Raw genomic sequence first — 15,801 nt, forward strand, 5'->3', positions numbered from 1 at the left:
ACAGATTTCATGAATCCTAAATACAAGGTATCAAACACTCCAGGAAACAAAAGTAAAGGAAGGTATTTGACTTCTTGTTTGGCAGTGTTTGCTTCAAAGGCTACACAGGATGATAGTGTTGACTGTCTCACTCTCTCTTCTTCCTCTGTTCTCTCCCTTAGTTCTGTATCTTTTTCTAGGTATCCATCTACTGCGTGTTGGCTTCACTCCCTCTTTCGTACCGATGCTTGGGTCTGCAGTGAAAGTTAGTTTTCTGATCTTCATTTCTCACAGTCTTGTAAAGTATTATGAAAAATGGTGACTGGTAAAACATCTGCCGCGTGTTTGTGATTATGGAGCCAGCACTCATCAAGGGACTTGGGTGATAGTGCCAGATGCCATGGAGTGGCTTACATTTCCATGATACCTTTGCTCCCCTCTGCTCCTCTACAGAAACAGGGACCTTGCAGAAATGACAGTTGGCAGGCTAATAGAATTAATTCAAATCGTCCAGGCAGCCAAACCCCTTGTTTAAGAAAACCACTTGATTAGGTGAGAGATTGTCCTTTCAATACATTTTCCAGACAGTTTCCTGGGCTAGGATGAGGCAGGAAGATCAGAGAAGGTGGTGTAAGAAGAATGCTATGCCAAGCAACTTTGTGGAGGGGAAAGCGGAAGGTGAAATGCAGCTTATTCCCCCAGGCTCAGAGGCCTGGTGGAAATCTGGTTGGCAGTAATCATGATGAGCCTACATGTGCAGCTGGTGCCACATGGCTATCTGTCTCCTGGGGTTTCTAAGCATTTCTTCCCAGTGGTTCCTCTCTGTGCCCGTGGCATGTAAGCCCAGGCTGCACTTGCCGAGCACGTGGCTCTGCCCAGCTCCATCCTGGCTCAGCATTTCCAGCTCCACGCTGGAGGCACGCAGGAGCTCATGAGGCACCTCAAACATGATCATCTCGTTCCACACAGGGTTGATCTTGTGTTTTGCACGTTTGGTCTGCTTCTTCTTCAGCTTCAAGGACTGATGTCTCAGTGTCACCTTGACAGAAACATCTGTATAGGAAGTGGAGAGAGACACCATATTAACGAGCATGCAAAAAGTGAATGCAAGAAAAATTTAACAGACTGAGAGAGAGAACATAAGAAACATTGATCTTAGGGGGTTTGGTTTGCACTTTTTATTCAAATTTCTTTGGCTTTCTAAGCCAAACATCTATTTTTTTCTGCCAAACACCACCCTTCCCACTTTCTAGATTTACAGCAGAAACAACAGTCTCTGTTTGCTTGCTATTCTACTCACCGTTGCCAAGTAGATCTTTCAGCTGCTTGGAATGGAGATTTTTAGCCTTAATAATCACCACCAGCAGGCGGTTAGCTGCTGGCAGGTAGCTGATAGAGAGCAGAACCTCCCCATGGCCTGTAGATGGCTCCTGGAAATGGAGACACAGGAAGGGTTAATTTTTTATACAATCTTGGCCATAACATTAGGAAAACTAAGTAATACAAGGTGATGGCTGGAAGGTCGTGGACTGACCAAGTTGTCTCCTTGTCTTTGTACAGGAGATCTTTCCAGTTACACTGGATTAGAATAAACCTGGCAAAGATGTCTGAGAGGGCTCCTCCACTCATAAGGCCTCGATCATGTGAGCTACTGCTTTCTTTTGTCGCTTTGTTAGGGAGTAACTGCTTCCTAACATCTACTTTTAGTGGAATATTTAGTCAAAAGAAGAGGATTTGGGGCTGAAATACATGCAAGTAGGCAGATACTTCTTTTTAGAGAGATTATCTAGCTGCCTTTTATTTATGTCCCCTACTTCCATTACTGCTTTTCATAATTCACTCTTCATTTCAGCTGCTCTTTTTGTCAGGGGGCTCTGACCAGACGTGGACCCTGGTCCACGCTGCCTAGCAGGAGTGTAGGGCTCCCTGGGAAAAAGTAGGCAGGGCTCCCTGGGAAAAAGTAGGCAATACCTGGGTCTGTGCCACACAGCCAGACCCTGGAGCTGGAGTTGAACCTTCTCTGACACCCTTACTTGGTATGGCAAAAAACCCAGCCAACCTGAAATCCTCCATGAGGTCGGCACAGTACTTTACTCTTCCTTCCCGGCCTGTCTTCCCTCAGGCCTGTGAGCAGCTCTCCTTGCTGCCCCTGCAGGATTTCCTCCAGGGCAAACACCCTGAACCGTGAGGCGCTCACTTCAGGGGGCCACACTTTTTTTTTTCTTTTCTTTTATTCCTTTCTTCCCGTTAGTGATTGGCCTCTTAGCCTCCTGACCTTTCTTCCCTTCCTTCCCGCTTGCCCTGGACAAGCACCCCCAGAGGGGGAAGCAGAGGGAGGTAACCAGGCCACCCATGGCTCTCCCCTGGGAGAGCAGTGCCGTTTCCTCCTCGGGAGCTGGAGCCGGCGGGCAAGGAGAGAAAGCCCATGCCGGTGTGTGCAGAGCTGCCAGCCTGTGGCAAGGGGCAAAAGGGGAGCAGTTATTCTCTCAGTGAGTAGGAGCTTGTGACAGAAATCTGGTTTAGTGTGAGGTTAATGACCCGGAAGAGTCCCAGAAAGCCAATGTCAATTCAATAGACTCCCTTTGGACTCCTTAGCATGATCTACATGCTTTAGGACAGACAGCCCTTCTCCAGGCCATTTCTGTGCTCTGCGCTCTCGCTTCTAAGTGAGCCATAAATATTTCAAATTAAGTTTTCACCCGGTTACTTGCAACAGGCAAGGACAGGCCCCTGTATGCTCCGCATGAGCTGATTGACTCTCCAGAAAACATGGCTGTCATCACTGTCTGGTTTGAATGACTTATTTGTTGTGCACAAATCAGGTGGGAGGCCATTACCAAGGAAGCCTGAAATTCAATCCCAAATCAGCCCAAGTAAATCTTTTTTTCATGCACTCAGGTAGCAACAAAGGGCTCATATGCATTTCACTTACATAAATCCTGTCCTAAATCTAAGTGGATCTTAAAAAAACCCACACATAAAAACAAGCAGAGGCAGATTCAAATGGCTGTATGTCCACTACAAAAGAATAAGTGTTTGTACATAGAGGGGCAAATACAATGTTTAGGCAAGTCATAAGCTGCTTTTGTTTATTTATCCCCTCTACATCTCACCAGGTCCCACTCCATAGCTCTTGGCTAGAATTTGGTTCCTGTAGCTCCAGGCACAGATAGATACAGTGGAGATTGGGAGGGTAGGGGGTGGCAGGGCTCTGTAAACGTGCACACATGCACGCATGCACGCACACACAAACACACACATTGTACACACGTCACATCTTGTGCTTTTGGCTTTCTAGCTCCTAATATTCTGATCAAGTTTTTGACCAGCCTGTATCCACATGAAAACAAAAGCTACAATGATTATTCTCTGCTGGAGTTTTGCATGAAGAGACCAAGCCAGAGGTACTTTTCCTTCCCCCTCCTTCTGGGTTTTGGGGTTTTTTTGTTTTCCTATTAAATCAGTAACCTGCACTTTGTGCTGCAACCTTGCAAATTCACACAACCACCAGAGCTTCAGCTTCCTTTCTGTGCAATAAGGATAAAAAGCATCAGGGGGTCATCAATGAATTGTGTGTGCAGGGCACTGTGAAATCACAAAAGGGAAGGTGCTATGCAAGGAGCCACTATCATCACTGTCATTAGCAAAGCACTGGGAGGGAAGGAAGACAAGATAAGGATATCAGTCTGCAATATCTACAATTTGCATTGCTCACAGCAGTCCATGAATTCCTGAATATTAATTACATTACCTGGTTAGCTGTAACCTCCCCTCTGAGCTCCTTCCCTTGTGTGTGGGAGAATTACTGGGAAGGTAGGAATGAAATTTCTGCAGCTCGTGGCTCTTCAAGGCAATGTCAGACTTTAAACAAAGCCCAGTAACTTTGTTCCTGGATGGATGCTGTCAAAAATAGCACCTCTTTTTTGATCAGCTCTTCCTCACTCCCTCCCGCTCTGGTTCTCGATGAATGATTCAGGATCTCTATATAAGCTATCTGTGCAATGGTTGGCTCTCTCAGGTCCCGGATGACGCAAATTCAGCTTTCACTGCACATCCTCAGCTCAAACTGGGGCACTGTTCAGCAGTACTGTTAGTGTTAACCTTGTGCTGTCAGCCTGGAGAAGAAATGAATGCTGCCCTGTTTCTATGCATAGTTGTGAAGCGGGACCAAGGCAGAGTACCCAGTATGTCAGGGCTCCATGCGCTGTACTTGAGTGACAACTGACCATTGCTGTGAACAGGCTGTTCCTTGGGTATTGCTTACAAAGCAGATACTACAGTAGATTAGGGGAGTGGGGGGGCTCCATCTATCTCAGTTTAGGAATTTAAATCATTATATTGGAATAATTTCTTTTGGACATGTCTTTTTACAGCAGCAGACTGGGAACTCATTTCAGTTTACGGCTATTAGGCAAATATTTAGCCTTGTGCTTGAAATTTATTAAACTGATTTAGACCACTCATTTGTTTCTGCTGCCTCTCTCTCTCCTAGAGTTTTTTTAGAGTGGCCAGCCCTATTAGCCTTCAAGTGGCGATCAGATAAATTAACGTTATTGGAAATCAGAAATGCTAACTCTGTACTCTGTGTCTGTGGCCAACTCAATCGAGAGCCCTCACCCCTGATGGTGACAGGCAATAATTTATTTCAGCATGCTTAGTGACAATGCTGGTGTTGTTTTGCATTGCTCACTCCGTACCATACCAGAGTACAATAGGTACCTGTTTGTAGCAATGTACTAGTAGCAACAATAGCAGCACCCTGCTGCCATGTTGTTAAGTGTATTGCTGCTGCTAGAAGAATAATCTAGCTCATGGCAGTGAAAAGGCTCCTGAGGAAATGTGCAAGAAGTTAGTGCACATGAAGCATCCCCTGCACCTACTTCAAGTACTGTTGGAATCCTTCCCTCCATTTTCCTTGTCTGTGCAGCTGGGAAGGTATGGATAAGGAAGGAAAGGGAGGTTTTGACGTTTAAGAAAACCAACGCAATGCAATGAGTGGTATTTTGACATCTCCCAGAATGAATAGCACTGCTGGATTGATCCCAGTAAGGATAAGTGGTCTTCAGTCAAATATTTCATTGCCAACAATGTATTTCACTCCTAGCTTAAGGCTCCCTGGGATGCCACTGTATGCCATACCCGCACCCAGCTCTGCAGAGTCTCTCCGTCCTGCTCTGTAGGCACTCTCTGGTATTTCAGCTCTTGCCACCACAGTCCCGCATTGCTAATTCACAGAAACTCACGTAACTTTTTCTAGACATAGGCTTTGAATTACAGATATGAGTGTCAGATTGTCATGTAATTGAGGGAGGAGGAGAGGGAGTTTTGACACATCTTAACTGCTGGGAGCTGTAGATGGAAGGGCTGGGTTGATAGGCCTTTGATTGCTTTCTGAAATGGTTAGCTACAGACCAACACAGAGCAGTGCTGAGTGACCTCTGCAGTCACACATCACCCCTCTAAACCTGGCTCCAAACAAATAAAGCCACCCACTGACATGCAGCTGTCTTGGAAGAGGGCTTCTCTTGTCTGAAAAATTAATCATTAGCATTTCTGGACTACTGACACAGACTGAGTCCATACCTTCTCTGGCATCTTTAGCCTTTCCCACTGGGCCATCCCAAAGGACTCCTCCATGTTAGCAAGGCTCAGTTTGAGTTCCCCCACAATGCTGTGTCTGGAGAACTTGTCGCAGTTTCTCAGGGTGAGAGTCAGTGTCCCCTCTGGCATCTCCTCCTCCGTTAATGGGAATCGCAGGACCTCCTCCCAGAGGGTGTGAAGCACCTTCTTCTTCAGCTCTGTCTGGGCCTCAGCAATACCGGATTTGCTCACCAGTGTGCCCAGTATGTAGCAATGGCAGCCAGCATCTTGGTCCCCGCTCATTCTGCCATGCATAGCTGGAAAAGAAAGATTGATTGTAAGGACCTCTCACAAAAGATAGCCCTGAAATATCTGTGGCAAAATTGCTTATTTCATGAGAGCCGTAAAATAAAACATCTGCATAGACATTGACCCCTGGTCCTGCTTGCATGGGGCAGGCTAAGCCGTGAGCCCATGCTGTGGTGTCTTCCTCATGCTGCACAATGTCCTTGTCCTTCTGCCACTGCAGAAGGATTCTGTTAGTGTTTGGGAGAGCAACAGCTGAGTTCAAGGAAACATGCTCTGTTGAAAGATGCAGAACAGCAATGAGATGAGACACAGCATGGGACAGGGATGGGCACCTATCATTTACTTTTACCTTGGCACACAAAGAAAGCTTCTTACAAAGGCTTTAAAAGCAGGATGGTCAGTCACAGACATCAGGGATGGGAGAGACCTCCCTCTTGGCACACATCCACCCCTGCAGGCCAGTGTGGGATATGTCTCATTTTGCTTGTCCAACCTCTGGTAAATGACTCCTTCAGAAGCCATCCCACAGCCCAAAAGATCTGTGTCAAGAGACACTCATCCCTAATTTTATATCCCTTTTATGTTGAAAAGCCTAGAGTGAGAATGGCATTTCACACTCCTCTTCAGTTGCATCAACAGAATTGCGCTGCCTTCTCTGCAGCAAGAGGAGCACACCTTCCTCTGAGGGATCATGAAACAGTATAGCTTTGTGGGCAAAACTGAAGTCCTTGCTGCAGCCAGTCCAAGGACAGCTGCTCCTGAGTGTCCAGGTCCCATCGATCACAGGGGTCTCCTGGTTTCTTGGGGGAGCGGAGCTGGGGAGCAGAGCCGGAACCTGTCTGGGTGGCAGTGGGGCACCCAGAGAGCAGCACACGTGCAGGAGAGCCAGGGTGGCAGCCCTCAGGCACGGGTGTCCACCCTGGAGGGAAGCTGTGGGCTTGCTGCTGGCAGGTGACCCACAGCAGCGGCTGCTGTTTAGCACCCTTTCAATTCTCGCTTCAGAGAGTGTGATTTGATTAGGTTTCCACAGAGATCTGCACTGTGCATGAATTATTCAGTCAGCTTATTTTACTTTCCCAGAGGAACTGCTGATGCTCCAGCCCTGAGCAGAGAAGCTGTTACAGTTGTCAGTTCCCACTTCAGAGAGTGACACAGAGCCTGGTCGCCTGGCCAGGCGCAGCCAGAGGGACCTTCCTCAGTGGCCTACAAGATAAGTCTGGTACCTCCAGCTCAGCCTTTGACTTGACTTGAGGAAGAGGCAGTAGGGAGTGGGTCAAGTTGAAGAATGAAAGTTATAGAGAGGAAGCAGATAGCAACCCCCTTCCCCCTGCCCCCAAAGGAAAAAATAAAAAGAAGACGTTGCTTTGTACCACGTCTGGGACTGGAGGAGCCCATCCTGGTTCCTGACTTCTGCTTTTGAGCTGTGCAAACAATTGTTCCCCAGCCGTGCTCTGCACGCTCACTTCAAGCAGTGACATATTGCCAGGTATTTCTATTCTGCAAACCCAGAACCAGTGAAACATCCAGTGGTCCTGGGGACACATGTTGATTTTAAGGTAGGAGGGGAACTCTCTAGAAAAGCAACAGGTGTCTTGTACCCTCCAGATGGAGAACTACCAGTGGAAGATCTCTGTCCCTTACCTTCCAGAAGGGCCACACGCAGCTCGGCCTTTTGTTGATCATATGCAATGGAATAGCGCAGCTCAGGGGCCTGGTTACAGCTGGCTGCCCTCTCAGGGTTCAAGTGCTCTGTTACACACACGTCCTTTACTACACCTGAAACTGAAATAACCCCTTTAGCAAGCAGGTCTTCACTTTCCAAGGAGAACAAATCCACCCTGTCGTGACTCAACTTTTCTAAATGTCTTACTATTCCTGCACCTTGTATGCAGGAATATCATTTCTGTTCCTTCTTCCTCCATCACCATACCTCCTTTTTTGCTCTGTTTTCTCACACTTTCAGCTCTTTCTACAGCACTTGGACAAGCCTTCTGCTCTCTACCACCTTGTGCTCTAAGATGGTTCACACACTTGCTCTTTTGCCTCGTGCCTAGGCCAAGGTGCCTAAACTACACTCATTACTTGTTATATTGTTTTAAATTGTTTTTAACTTGCATTGGTGAATTAAATCTTGTGTTCTTTGGAATAAGAACTTGAGTCTGCTTTTGAGCTGCCATGCAACTCTGCCTTAGTTCAGACCTCTCTAAATGTTTTTTAATTTTACCAATACAGTCTTTGTCATGCAGAAGACATCTATTTCCATAGCACTTGACCAGGTTGAAGACAATGAGCTTGGGAAGCTGTAAGGCAGTTTCTCCATGTGTGATTTTGAAGTTGAGTACATATTTCATACTGAAATAAAGCAAGTTGCAAGACTGAAAGGGAAACCACAGCTTTTTGTCATCAAAAGCTGTTATCTGCAAGGTCAGTTCTGATTCACACAGAAAACAACAGTGGGACCAGTTCTCCTAAAAATCTCAGCCACAGTCCGGACCAGTTCAATGTGGCACCGAAAGGAGAACGCAACAATTCTTGCTTTATTTCAGCAACACTTGAGCTATGAGATCAGGCACAGCAGGAAGCAAACTTGCTTGTGCCATTAGCAGTGCAGAGAGGCTTTTACACCAACACACTTATATAAAGCTTTAGCCTACATGCAGCCATCATCCTTCCGCCTCTCCACCCTATAATCTTCTCCCTGACACCTAAGGATGTGGCTCAGACAGTCTCTTCCTCCAATGCAGCTGCTTCCCATGGTACTTTCTTTTCCATACTCACAAGTCTCAGGGTGGAGGGGTGAATGTAGCAATTGTCCTCCTAGAAGGACAAAAATATGATCTCAAGCAGTTTTAAAAAACTAAAAAGAGTTTTCTTAAAAAAAATCATGACAGATGGCATTGTGTCTCTGGCAAATCTTCAGGAAGGTTTTATTAATGTGGTAACCATAAGAGTCAATTATCCTGTTAAAAGACAGCTGTGAAGGTAAAAATCAGTATGGAAGCAACCCAGACATGCTGCCAGATATAATGTTAATATAATGTTAATATAATGAACATTGCATTTTCTCTCAGGCTCCAGGAATGTTATGTTCCAGGCTTTGGCATGTTACCCTTTGTGCTGGCTGGAAAACAAGAATTCTGTTTGGCAAAAATGTCCGAGGTGTCAGCCTTTGATTTCACTGCACATTACAGCAACCCAAGACCATCTCACCAAACCGGTGGAAAAAAAGCAGCGGAGAAAATAAAGTAGAAGCTTGAACACCTGCTGCCTATGTCCCTGACAAGGACAGTTGCTGGACAGCTAGCATTTGTCCTGGAGGAGATACTCTGCCTAGTTTTGACCAGATATTTCACCTATACTCTGGCAACTGCTCTCACTAAAACTACACTAAATACATGCTTTTCTACAAAGTGTCTGCTTCCAGTGAGCCAGATTCTTCAACACAAAAGATGTGTAGGTAAAAAAATTTACAAGCAGACACAACTACAGCTTTGTTATCTGAATGTCCTGATGAGCTCCGTGACTACTCTCTATTAAACACGTGTTGAAGACAGAACTCACTTACAATGCTCATGATAAGAGAGCGAAAAGCGCCCCATGTCTTCATTTTCACATTTATTTCTCTGACTGCAATCACATTATGCTCAGAAGTATTACAGATCTGCACCCAGAAAAGCAACTGTTAGTCTGAAGACCAAATGCTCCTACCGTTTTGAGGGAGAACAAACAGCTCTTCATTGACTTGTATCTTCATCCTGTTCTCATCCAAAGCAGTATGTTTTCCACTAGCTGGTTCTTCCGTTGTCTTCAGAGAGTACTGCGTGTAGTTAACAATTTCAGGTGAAGTTACTACTGGTTTGGGGCCATAAATGTTGGGAAACTTCAGGAGTGCTCGAGGCTGGACTGGCTCTGCAGTTTTCTTAACGTTGAACTGAAAATTAAAACCTTGTTTATTACTTTGCACTAATTAGACTAATTCTTCTGAATCTCTCCATGTTAAATGAGCTGAGACAAAGGGAGAAAAGATGGTGCCTCTGGTCATTCTTACTGTCATTGTTTCCTGGGTTGTAGAAACCACTGCCTATATGTTCAGAGATTTTCTTGCCAAAGCTGATACCCTTCTACTTAGTGTATGTCTTTTCAGATTTACTCCTCTACAATGTTTGGTTGCAACAAGAAAAAGATATGTTCTTATTGTTTGATTATTCCTCTGTTTCTGTACCAGTTAATCCTTCTTTCGTAAGTCCATTTTCTCTTAGCACAGAAATCAACCATGAAGTTCATTTTGCTATGATTGAGGTATGGTATTTTTTACCCTGATGTTTGAAGTCAAATCCAAGATCAAGAGGCTATAGGCACCCACAGATTTCAGAACATTTTACGTGAGTATGTAGTAAGCATTAGAAAGGCAAAGGCATGGATCATACAGTCACTTGGAGCAAGTATGACCATGGTGTAATAAGACAAAGGAGAACTGGTTGAACAAATGAGCCCTGCAATGGCATACCAAGAGTAGTTGATTCAGTGGTCATCTCAGCCTCTTGGACTATCTCTTGGCTCTGTGGACCAGAGCTCCACCTGACCCTTAGACCCACATTTCCCCTTTATTATACCAGGATTGAAATTCGGAATTATGTCCGAGTTTGTTCTTAACATTTCAATTCCCTGCTGAATCGTGAACATGGAATGAGCAGAAGAACCTGAAAGATGGTGTAATGCTCGGGCAGCCCAAGCAAAGGTTGTCACAAAGGCATTACTGTTCTCCCAAAACAATGAAAAATATTTTAGTGGAATATAACAGTCCTCTTTTCCTTATGTCCCAAGAAAGAATCCTGTCTGCTCACAACTGAAATCATTCCTGATTCATTTATATTTGGATTCATCAACTGCAAAGAACAAAAGCTGACTAGCAAATGACCCTGACCCTTGCAACAGATTTTATTAATGTTTCCAAAACACAAAAGACAAAAAGCAGAAGTAAAACTACCATTTTGGTTGATTATTGTGCAGTGGGATTCTCTCCAACCCCGCTGCCTGCCAACCTATTCTGTGTTAAGTTTAGATTGAGGGTGAGCCAGAAAACGTTCGTAATTGTAATTAAAGTTTTTCATTAGTCTCATTGTTTCCTATTAATAATGAATGTAGATGATGCCCTGAAGCACTTGTCTGTGTTGGGACTTTGTGGTCCCAGTTCACATGTCCTGAGGGAGCATACCTATTCCTCAAGAAACAGAGCTGAAGAAAGAGAGCAGTCTTGGACTTTAGCTCTTTAGTCATACTCTGCTTATGGAGATCATAGCACTATGGTTACAGGCACTTGGCAGTGGTAAAGAACTAATTAGGTCAGCGACTCCATCTTCTCAAGGCACCCAGTGCATCAGTGTTTAGGAAGTCCACTATGTAACATAGCATTTTGTCTTGTCTAATTTTAAGGGCTGTGAAAGAGAAGTGGGTTGAGAAAGAAAGACGTCACTGTGTGCAGTCCCCACCTAGCATTCAGCTGAGTTTAGATATTATGTAAGTCATACGGTGTGGGTCTGTGAGTGATATCCCTCTTTTAGAGCTGTGAGCCTCATCGGTCCTAAAATACATAGGAAATTCTAAGTTACTCATCCAAACCTTAAACGCAATTTTCTATTCTTCTAAAATTATAGCAGACCAACCAAGCAAAATATGCTAGGAATCACTAGACAACAGCTTGAAAAACCCGGTCGTTTTTGTTCTGCAAAGGCATTACTTCTAACACGCATACACTGCCTGCCATGGTGGTCAGTCTCTGCTGTTCTTTCTCTCCTGAAGCCGCTGTATAAGGCTGCTGTCCTACCAGTCACTGACCATCACACCAGAGCAATATGCCTGCATTGCTGTGTGGTGCTAGCACATGAAGCACTTTGGGATCGTTTGGGATGAAAAACACCATACAAATGTGAGGTATTGTTAGTACAATCTTTTCTTCCACTTGCTAAAAGCCAGACATTTAGTCAGGAAATCCATCAGCACACAGCAACAAAGAGCTCCGCTGGGTCTAAATATTCCTCTTGTCTGTCTGCTCTGCAGAATTAGAGATGAGAGACATATGCAAGCGCAGTGGGACTAGCCCACCCCCTCTTCCAACTGCATCTGCCTCTGTTTATTATTTTTGCTGCCAGCTTTGTTCCCAAGTGCTGTCTGCTAATACCTAGTTACATAGCACTGCCCTATGGAAGTTCCCTTTGCAAATCAGCAGCAGTATCTTAAATAAAGAGATGAGCAGAAGAGTTCAGATATAGTTCTGCATAAAATGTGTGAAAGCAAAGAAACCAAAAGGAGCAAGGAGGCTGCAACTGACCCTTCTGGGTCCCTGCCCAGTGTCACTCAAACAATACACCAGATTGTTGCCATTGCTGGATGTGTTTAGGAATCTTCATTCTGCGCGCTTTGCTGAGACTTTGCAAATTTACAGCAGTTTTTAATTGTTCTGTAGATGTATCTTTGTGTTCGAACTCTTCCTCCTCATGTATGCAGGGCATGTCCATGGGGAGCCTATGTCTATAGCAAATACAAGCATCACTGTCATGGGAGACATGCCAAGTGAATAAAATGCAGTCTTGCTTCATCTTTCTTTTGTCATCTCTGTTTATCAGAATCAGTGGCCCTGACAGGCTTCAATAATTAAGTATGTCAAGCACTGACTAGGACATACAGTGTACTAATGTAGTCAGAAAAAAGTCCCGACAGGACAATTTATAAACATAGACACAGATGATAAAACTTCACGAGCTCAGAACTCAATTTGAGATTCATTTCTTCAAGGTATATAGACTGACTCTGAATCAGTGACAGCATAGGAGAATGCATGTTCCTGGCAAGAAAACTATTTTAATTGGAAAGAATTGTTAAACATACGGAATATGCTAACTAAGAACATTTTGCGTTTTCTGTGACAGAATGTTCATTCGGCTGCTGTAATTTGGCCAGATTTAAAAAAAAAAAAATCAAAACCAGTAACATTAGAAATAATACTTCTAATTAGAAAGTCTACAATGCTAAAAGAATACAATCACTCAGGTAATAGTGATACACTGAGGGCAGGTTGAATAATTTGATCCCCTGTTGGTCAAATACTGGATTAAGTTATGGCCAAACTTGATGAATGTAGAAATATTGTGAGGACCATAACCTAATAGCTGCTAGGTACTGGAGGCTTAATTGGACTTTACAGTGACTTAGTGCTTATTTCAGTCATGCAAGCAGGATGACATCCTGGAGGACAAGCTCCAGGATGAATTATCACTTTCACAAGATGTTTCCCAAAAGGCTGTATAAAAGAAAAATGTCCAGTCCAAGGATGGAGTTAAAGTAAAGATATGAGAGGTTTCTGAGCTAGAAGATTACAACAACAAAAAGTCTCTTGTAGAAAGAGACTGATGGTAAAGTTATCTGTGGGTAGTGTTGTTCCAGACAACAGCTAGAAAAAATGCTATGCAAAGTGATATGACTGTCAAAGTTACATATTTCTCATTCATTTTAACAGTAAACTTGGAAAATCTCAGCATTATTGTGCTTCCTTACATACAGGAGTTGGCAAATCCCCTGTGTGGGTTAGAAAAGACAAGAAAGGAGCCTGGAAAGGACATGACAAAACTATCAAACAGAATAGCAGGTGACATTCATCCTAGGAAAATGCAAGCAGGTACTAGGAGGTATTCACCGTGCTCATGGATGAACGCTCAGAATTAGGAGCAATCTCTTGAGAAGTCCTAAGCTCAGTGCAGATGTTCATCCATGGTCAGTGGAGCCATCCCCCACCCCCCAGCAACCAGAAGCTCTGGTAATGCAATTCTGTGTATCTGCACTAGATCTTAGAATACAATGAGTAGATTTGGTCCTCTTTCCTCAGAACAAATTGCAACAGGAGCATGAGGATGCCAGGGCTCTTTTCTACTAAGAGCCTAAGTGTGGTCACCAGAGAGAGGCTGAATATATAATTACAAACATTACAGAGAAGTTCAATTAGGACTCCTGCTATGCTCTTTAAGAATACAAAAATAACAGGCAGCTCAGATAATTAAAAGGAAAACAAAGACTGTTTTACAATGGATCACCGGCCTTTGGAATTGGCTGCTATGGCATAACATTTGGTTGAATGGCTAGATGAAAGTGAAAAGAACATAGGCACATACAAACATCAAGAGCAAGAGCCAACAGGTAATACTTTCAGAGACTGACCAGTGCTATAGCTCATGCTAAAGACCATAGTCAACCAAGGAAATCAGTCAAACATTTCCCTTCGAAGGAGAGCTTCCCATTAATAAGTATATTAGAAGGGTCCTATAATTCCCCTTGCTCTCTCTTGCACTGAGCTCAGGAGTAAATCAGGGGGGTTGGATTCTAACAAGAAAGAAAGACCACACGGGGATGCTTGACATTATCCATACTCCACATTGCTCTTACAGTAAGTGAAAAAGCAATTCACAGTGTGATGAGATTGTCCAGTCATCACACACTAGATTCTCACTTGCATTTTATTATCATTTCAATGCCTTGTTTTAACTTCACACATAATTAATCCCTTCAGTTAGAGGGGCAGAGAGAGGAGGAGGGATGGTTTTCACAAGAAACCAGCTGTTGACAGGGAACTATCCTGCAGGAACCATAAGATATCATGAATAGAGCTAGAGAAATAGCTACTATAGGACATCCCAGCAGGAGTCATCTCCTCTTTACAATGCTGCATGCCACCTGGTAAAGTCCAGTCTTCTCTCCTCAGGAAATGATTTCCCTTGTGATCTAGCTTGACAGCTAAGCAGCATTTCCAGTCATCCTCCCCTATTTTTGCCATTAGCAGCTTTCTCTTTGGCAATGTGGCAGCTGTCTCCTGCTCCGGTAATTGTGTGGATCACCCAGCCCATCTCTGTTTTTCCCTCACTCCTCCTCCCATTAACATGTTGTTACATCCTGAACACAGTAAGCAGATAAATCGGCAGCATAAATCACATGCTGAGTAGCCTAACAGAGAAGTTGCATTCCCACCCTCTGCATTTAAAGAAAAATCACAGAGTAAATGAGAGACTGTGTCTTACTTGCTGGACTGGCTGAAGCACACTGGGCTTAGTATTTTCCGTGTCCTCCTCTTGGTCCTTTTCTGAGAGTCCTTTCCTGGGTTGCTTGCATTTGCAGAAGCAGGTGAGACCGCAGAGGGCAAGGATGCTAGTTGCAGTCCCTAAGGTAGCCCCCAGGGCTATAACTGGGGCAGATAAAACCATTGTCCTGCACTGCACAGGAACAAAAAGCACAGAAACCCTGTGACACCTTCTCCCTGGGAGAGCAGCTCTCGCACATCCACTCCGATTTCTAGCCTGGCTTCATTCTCCTTGGAAGTCTGAAAACAATTCTCTTGTGCAGCAAAGAAAAGGGACCAATCTAGAGACAGAGATAAATCATCCCACCTTTGCTAGGCAACAAGGCTACCTTTCTATCCTGATGATGGAGTTTCTGCTCCAGGTCAGGCAGAGGAAATAGTGATTGTGGTGCCTGCAATCTCCGTATAGCTGCAAACAGGCAGTTTTCATTGAAGCCTGTTCTCCAGCTCCACTGGGAAAAGTCTGATGTGTGATAGAGAGGAAAGACGTCAGCAGAAGGGGCTGGGCCTTGCTAGCTAACTCACAGAAAGTGCATCCAAATGTTTGATCAGCTCTCTAGCAATATTTCTGAGAGCTAGCTTGCTAATTTGCTCAAGAGGTTGAATTTTTCTGTCGTAAGGCAAAGATAGTGATTGCTAAAAGGTGCTGGCCTGAGAAACCCTGTTATGACAGCATTGCACGGTAGCACTATAGTCAGAGTAAAGCCTGTGTGTAAGTCAGGCAAAACTTTCTCATTCTTCAGAGGCTGGGGAACGAACACATGCAAGAATTAAGCACTGTCCCACACCTCACCAGCTTCCCCTCAAAGCAC

General features: G+C 44.4%; 1 protein-coding gene across 2 annotated transcripts; it reads right to left on the reverse strand.

Annotated features, from left to right (window-relative positions):
* Positions 1 to 727: 727 nt before the first annotated feature.
* On the reverse strand, positions 728 to 15,113 carry SYT13 (synaptotagmin 13). 2 transcript variants are annotated; one of them, XM_050898280.1, is made up of 6 exons: positions 14,931 to 15,113; positions 9,577 to 9,799; positions 7,510 to 7,644; positions 5,563 to 5,876; positions 1,280 to 1,409; positions 728 to 1,032 (listed from the first exon to the last, which is right to left on the reverse strand). In XM_050898280.1, the coding sequence occupies exons 1-6, from the start codon at positions 15,111 to 15,113 to the stop codon at positions 728 to 730; spliced, it is 1,290 nt and encodes a 429-aa protein (XP_050754237.1). The 2 variants fall into 2 exon arrangements, with proteins under 2 accessions (XP_050754237.1, XP_050754236.1); XM_050898279.1 differs by having other exon boundaries at positions 7,510 to 7,650.
* Positions 15,114 to 15,801: the final 688 nt, after the last annotated feature.

The sequence above is a fragment of the Gymnogyps californianus genome, chromosome 5 (assembly GCF_018139145.2).
Source record: "Gymnogyps californianus isolate 813 chromosome 5, ASM1813914v2, whole genome shotgun sequence".
Taxonomy (NCBI): domain Eukaryota; kingdom Metazoa; phylum Chordata; class Aves; order Accipitriformes; family Cathartidae; genus Gymnogyps; species Gymnogyps californianus.

Excerpts from the sequence above, each read along its gene's own strand:
- SYT13 (XM_050898279.1), bottom strand. The coding sequence starts at position 15,113 with ATGGTTTTATCTGCCCCAGTTATAGCCCTGGGGGCTACCTTAGGGACT. Across the intron at positions 7,651-9,576 it reads GTTTGTTCTCCCTCAAAACG|TTTCAGGTGTAGTAAAGGAC; the intron begins GTAGGAGCATTT and ends GGGTTATTTCAG. Across the intron at positions 1,033-1,279 it reads GAAAGATCTACTTGGCAACG|ATGTTTCTGTCAAGGTGACA; the intron begins GTGAGTAGAATA and ends CTTCCTATACAG.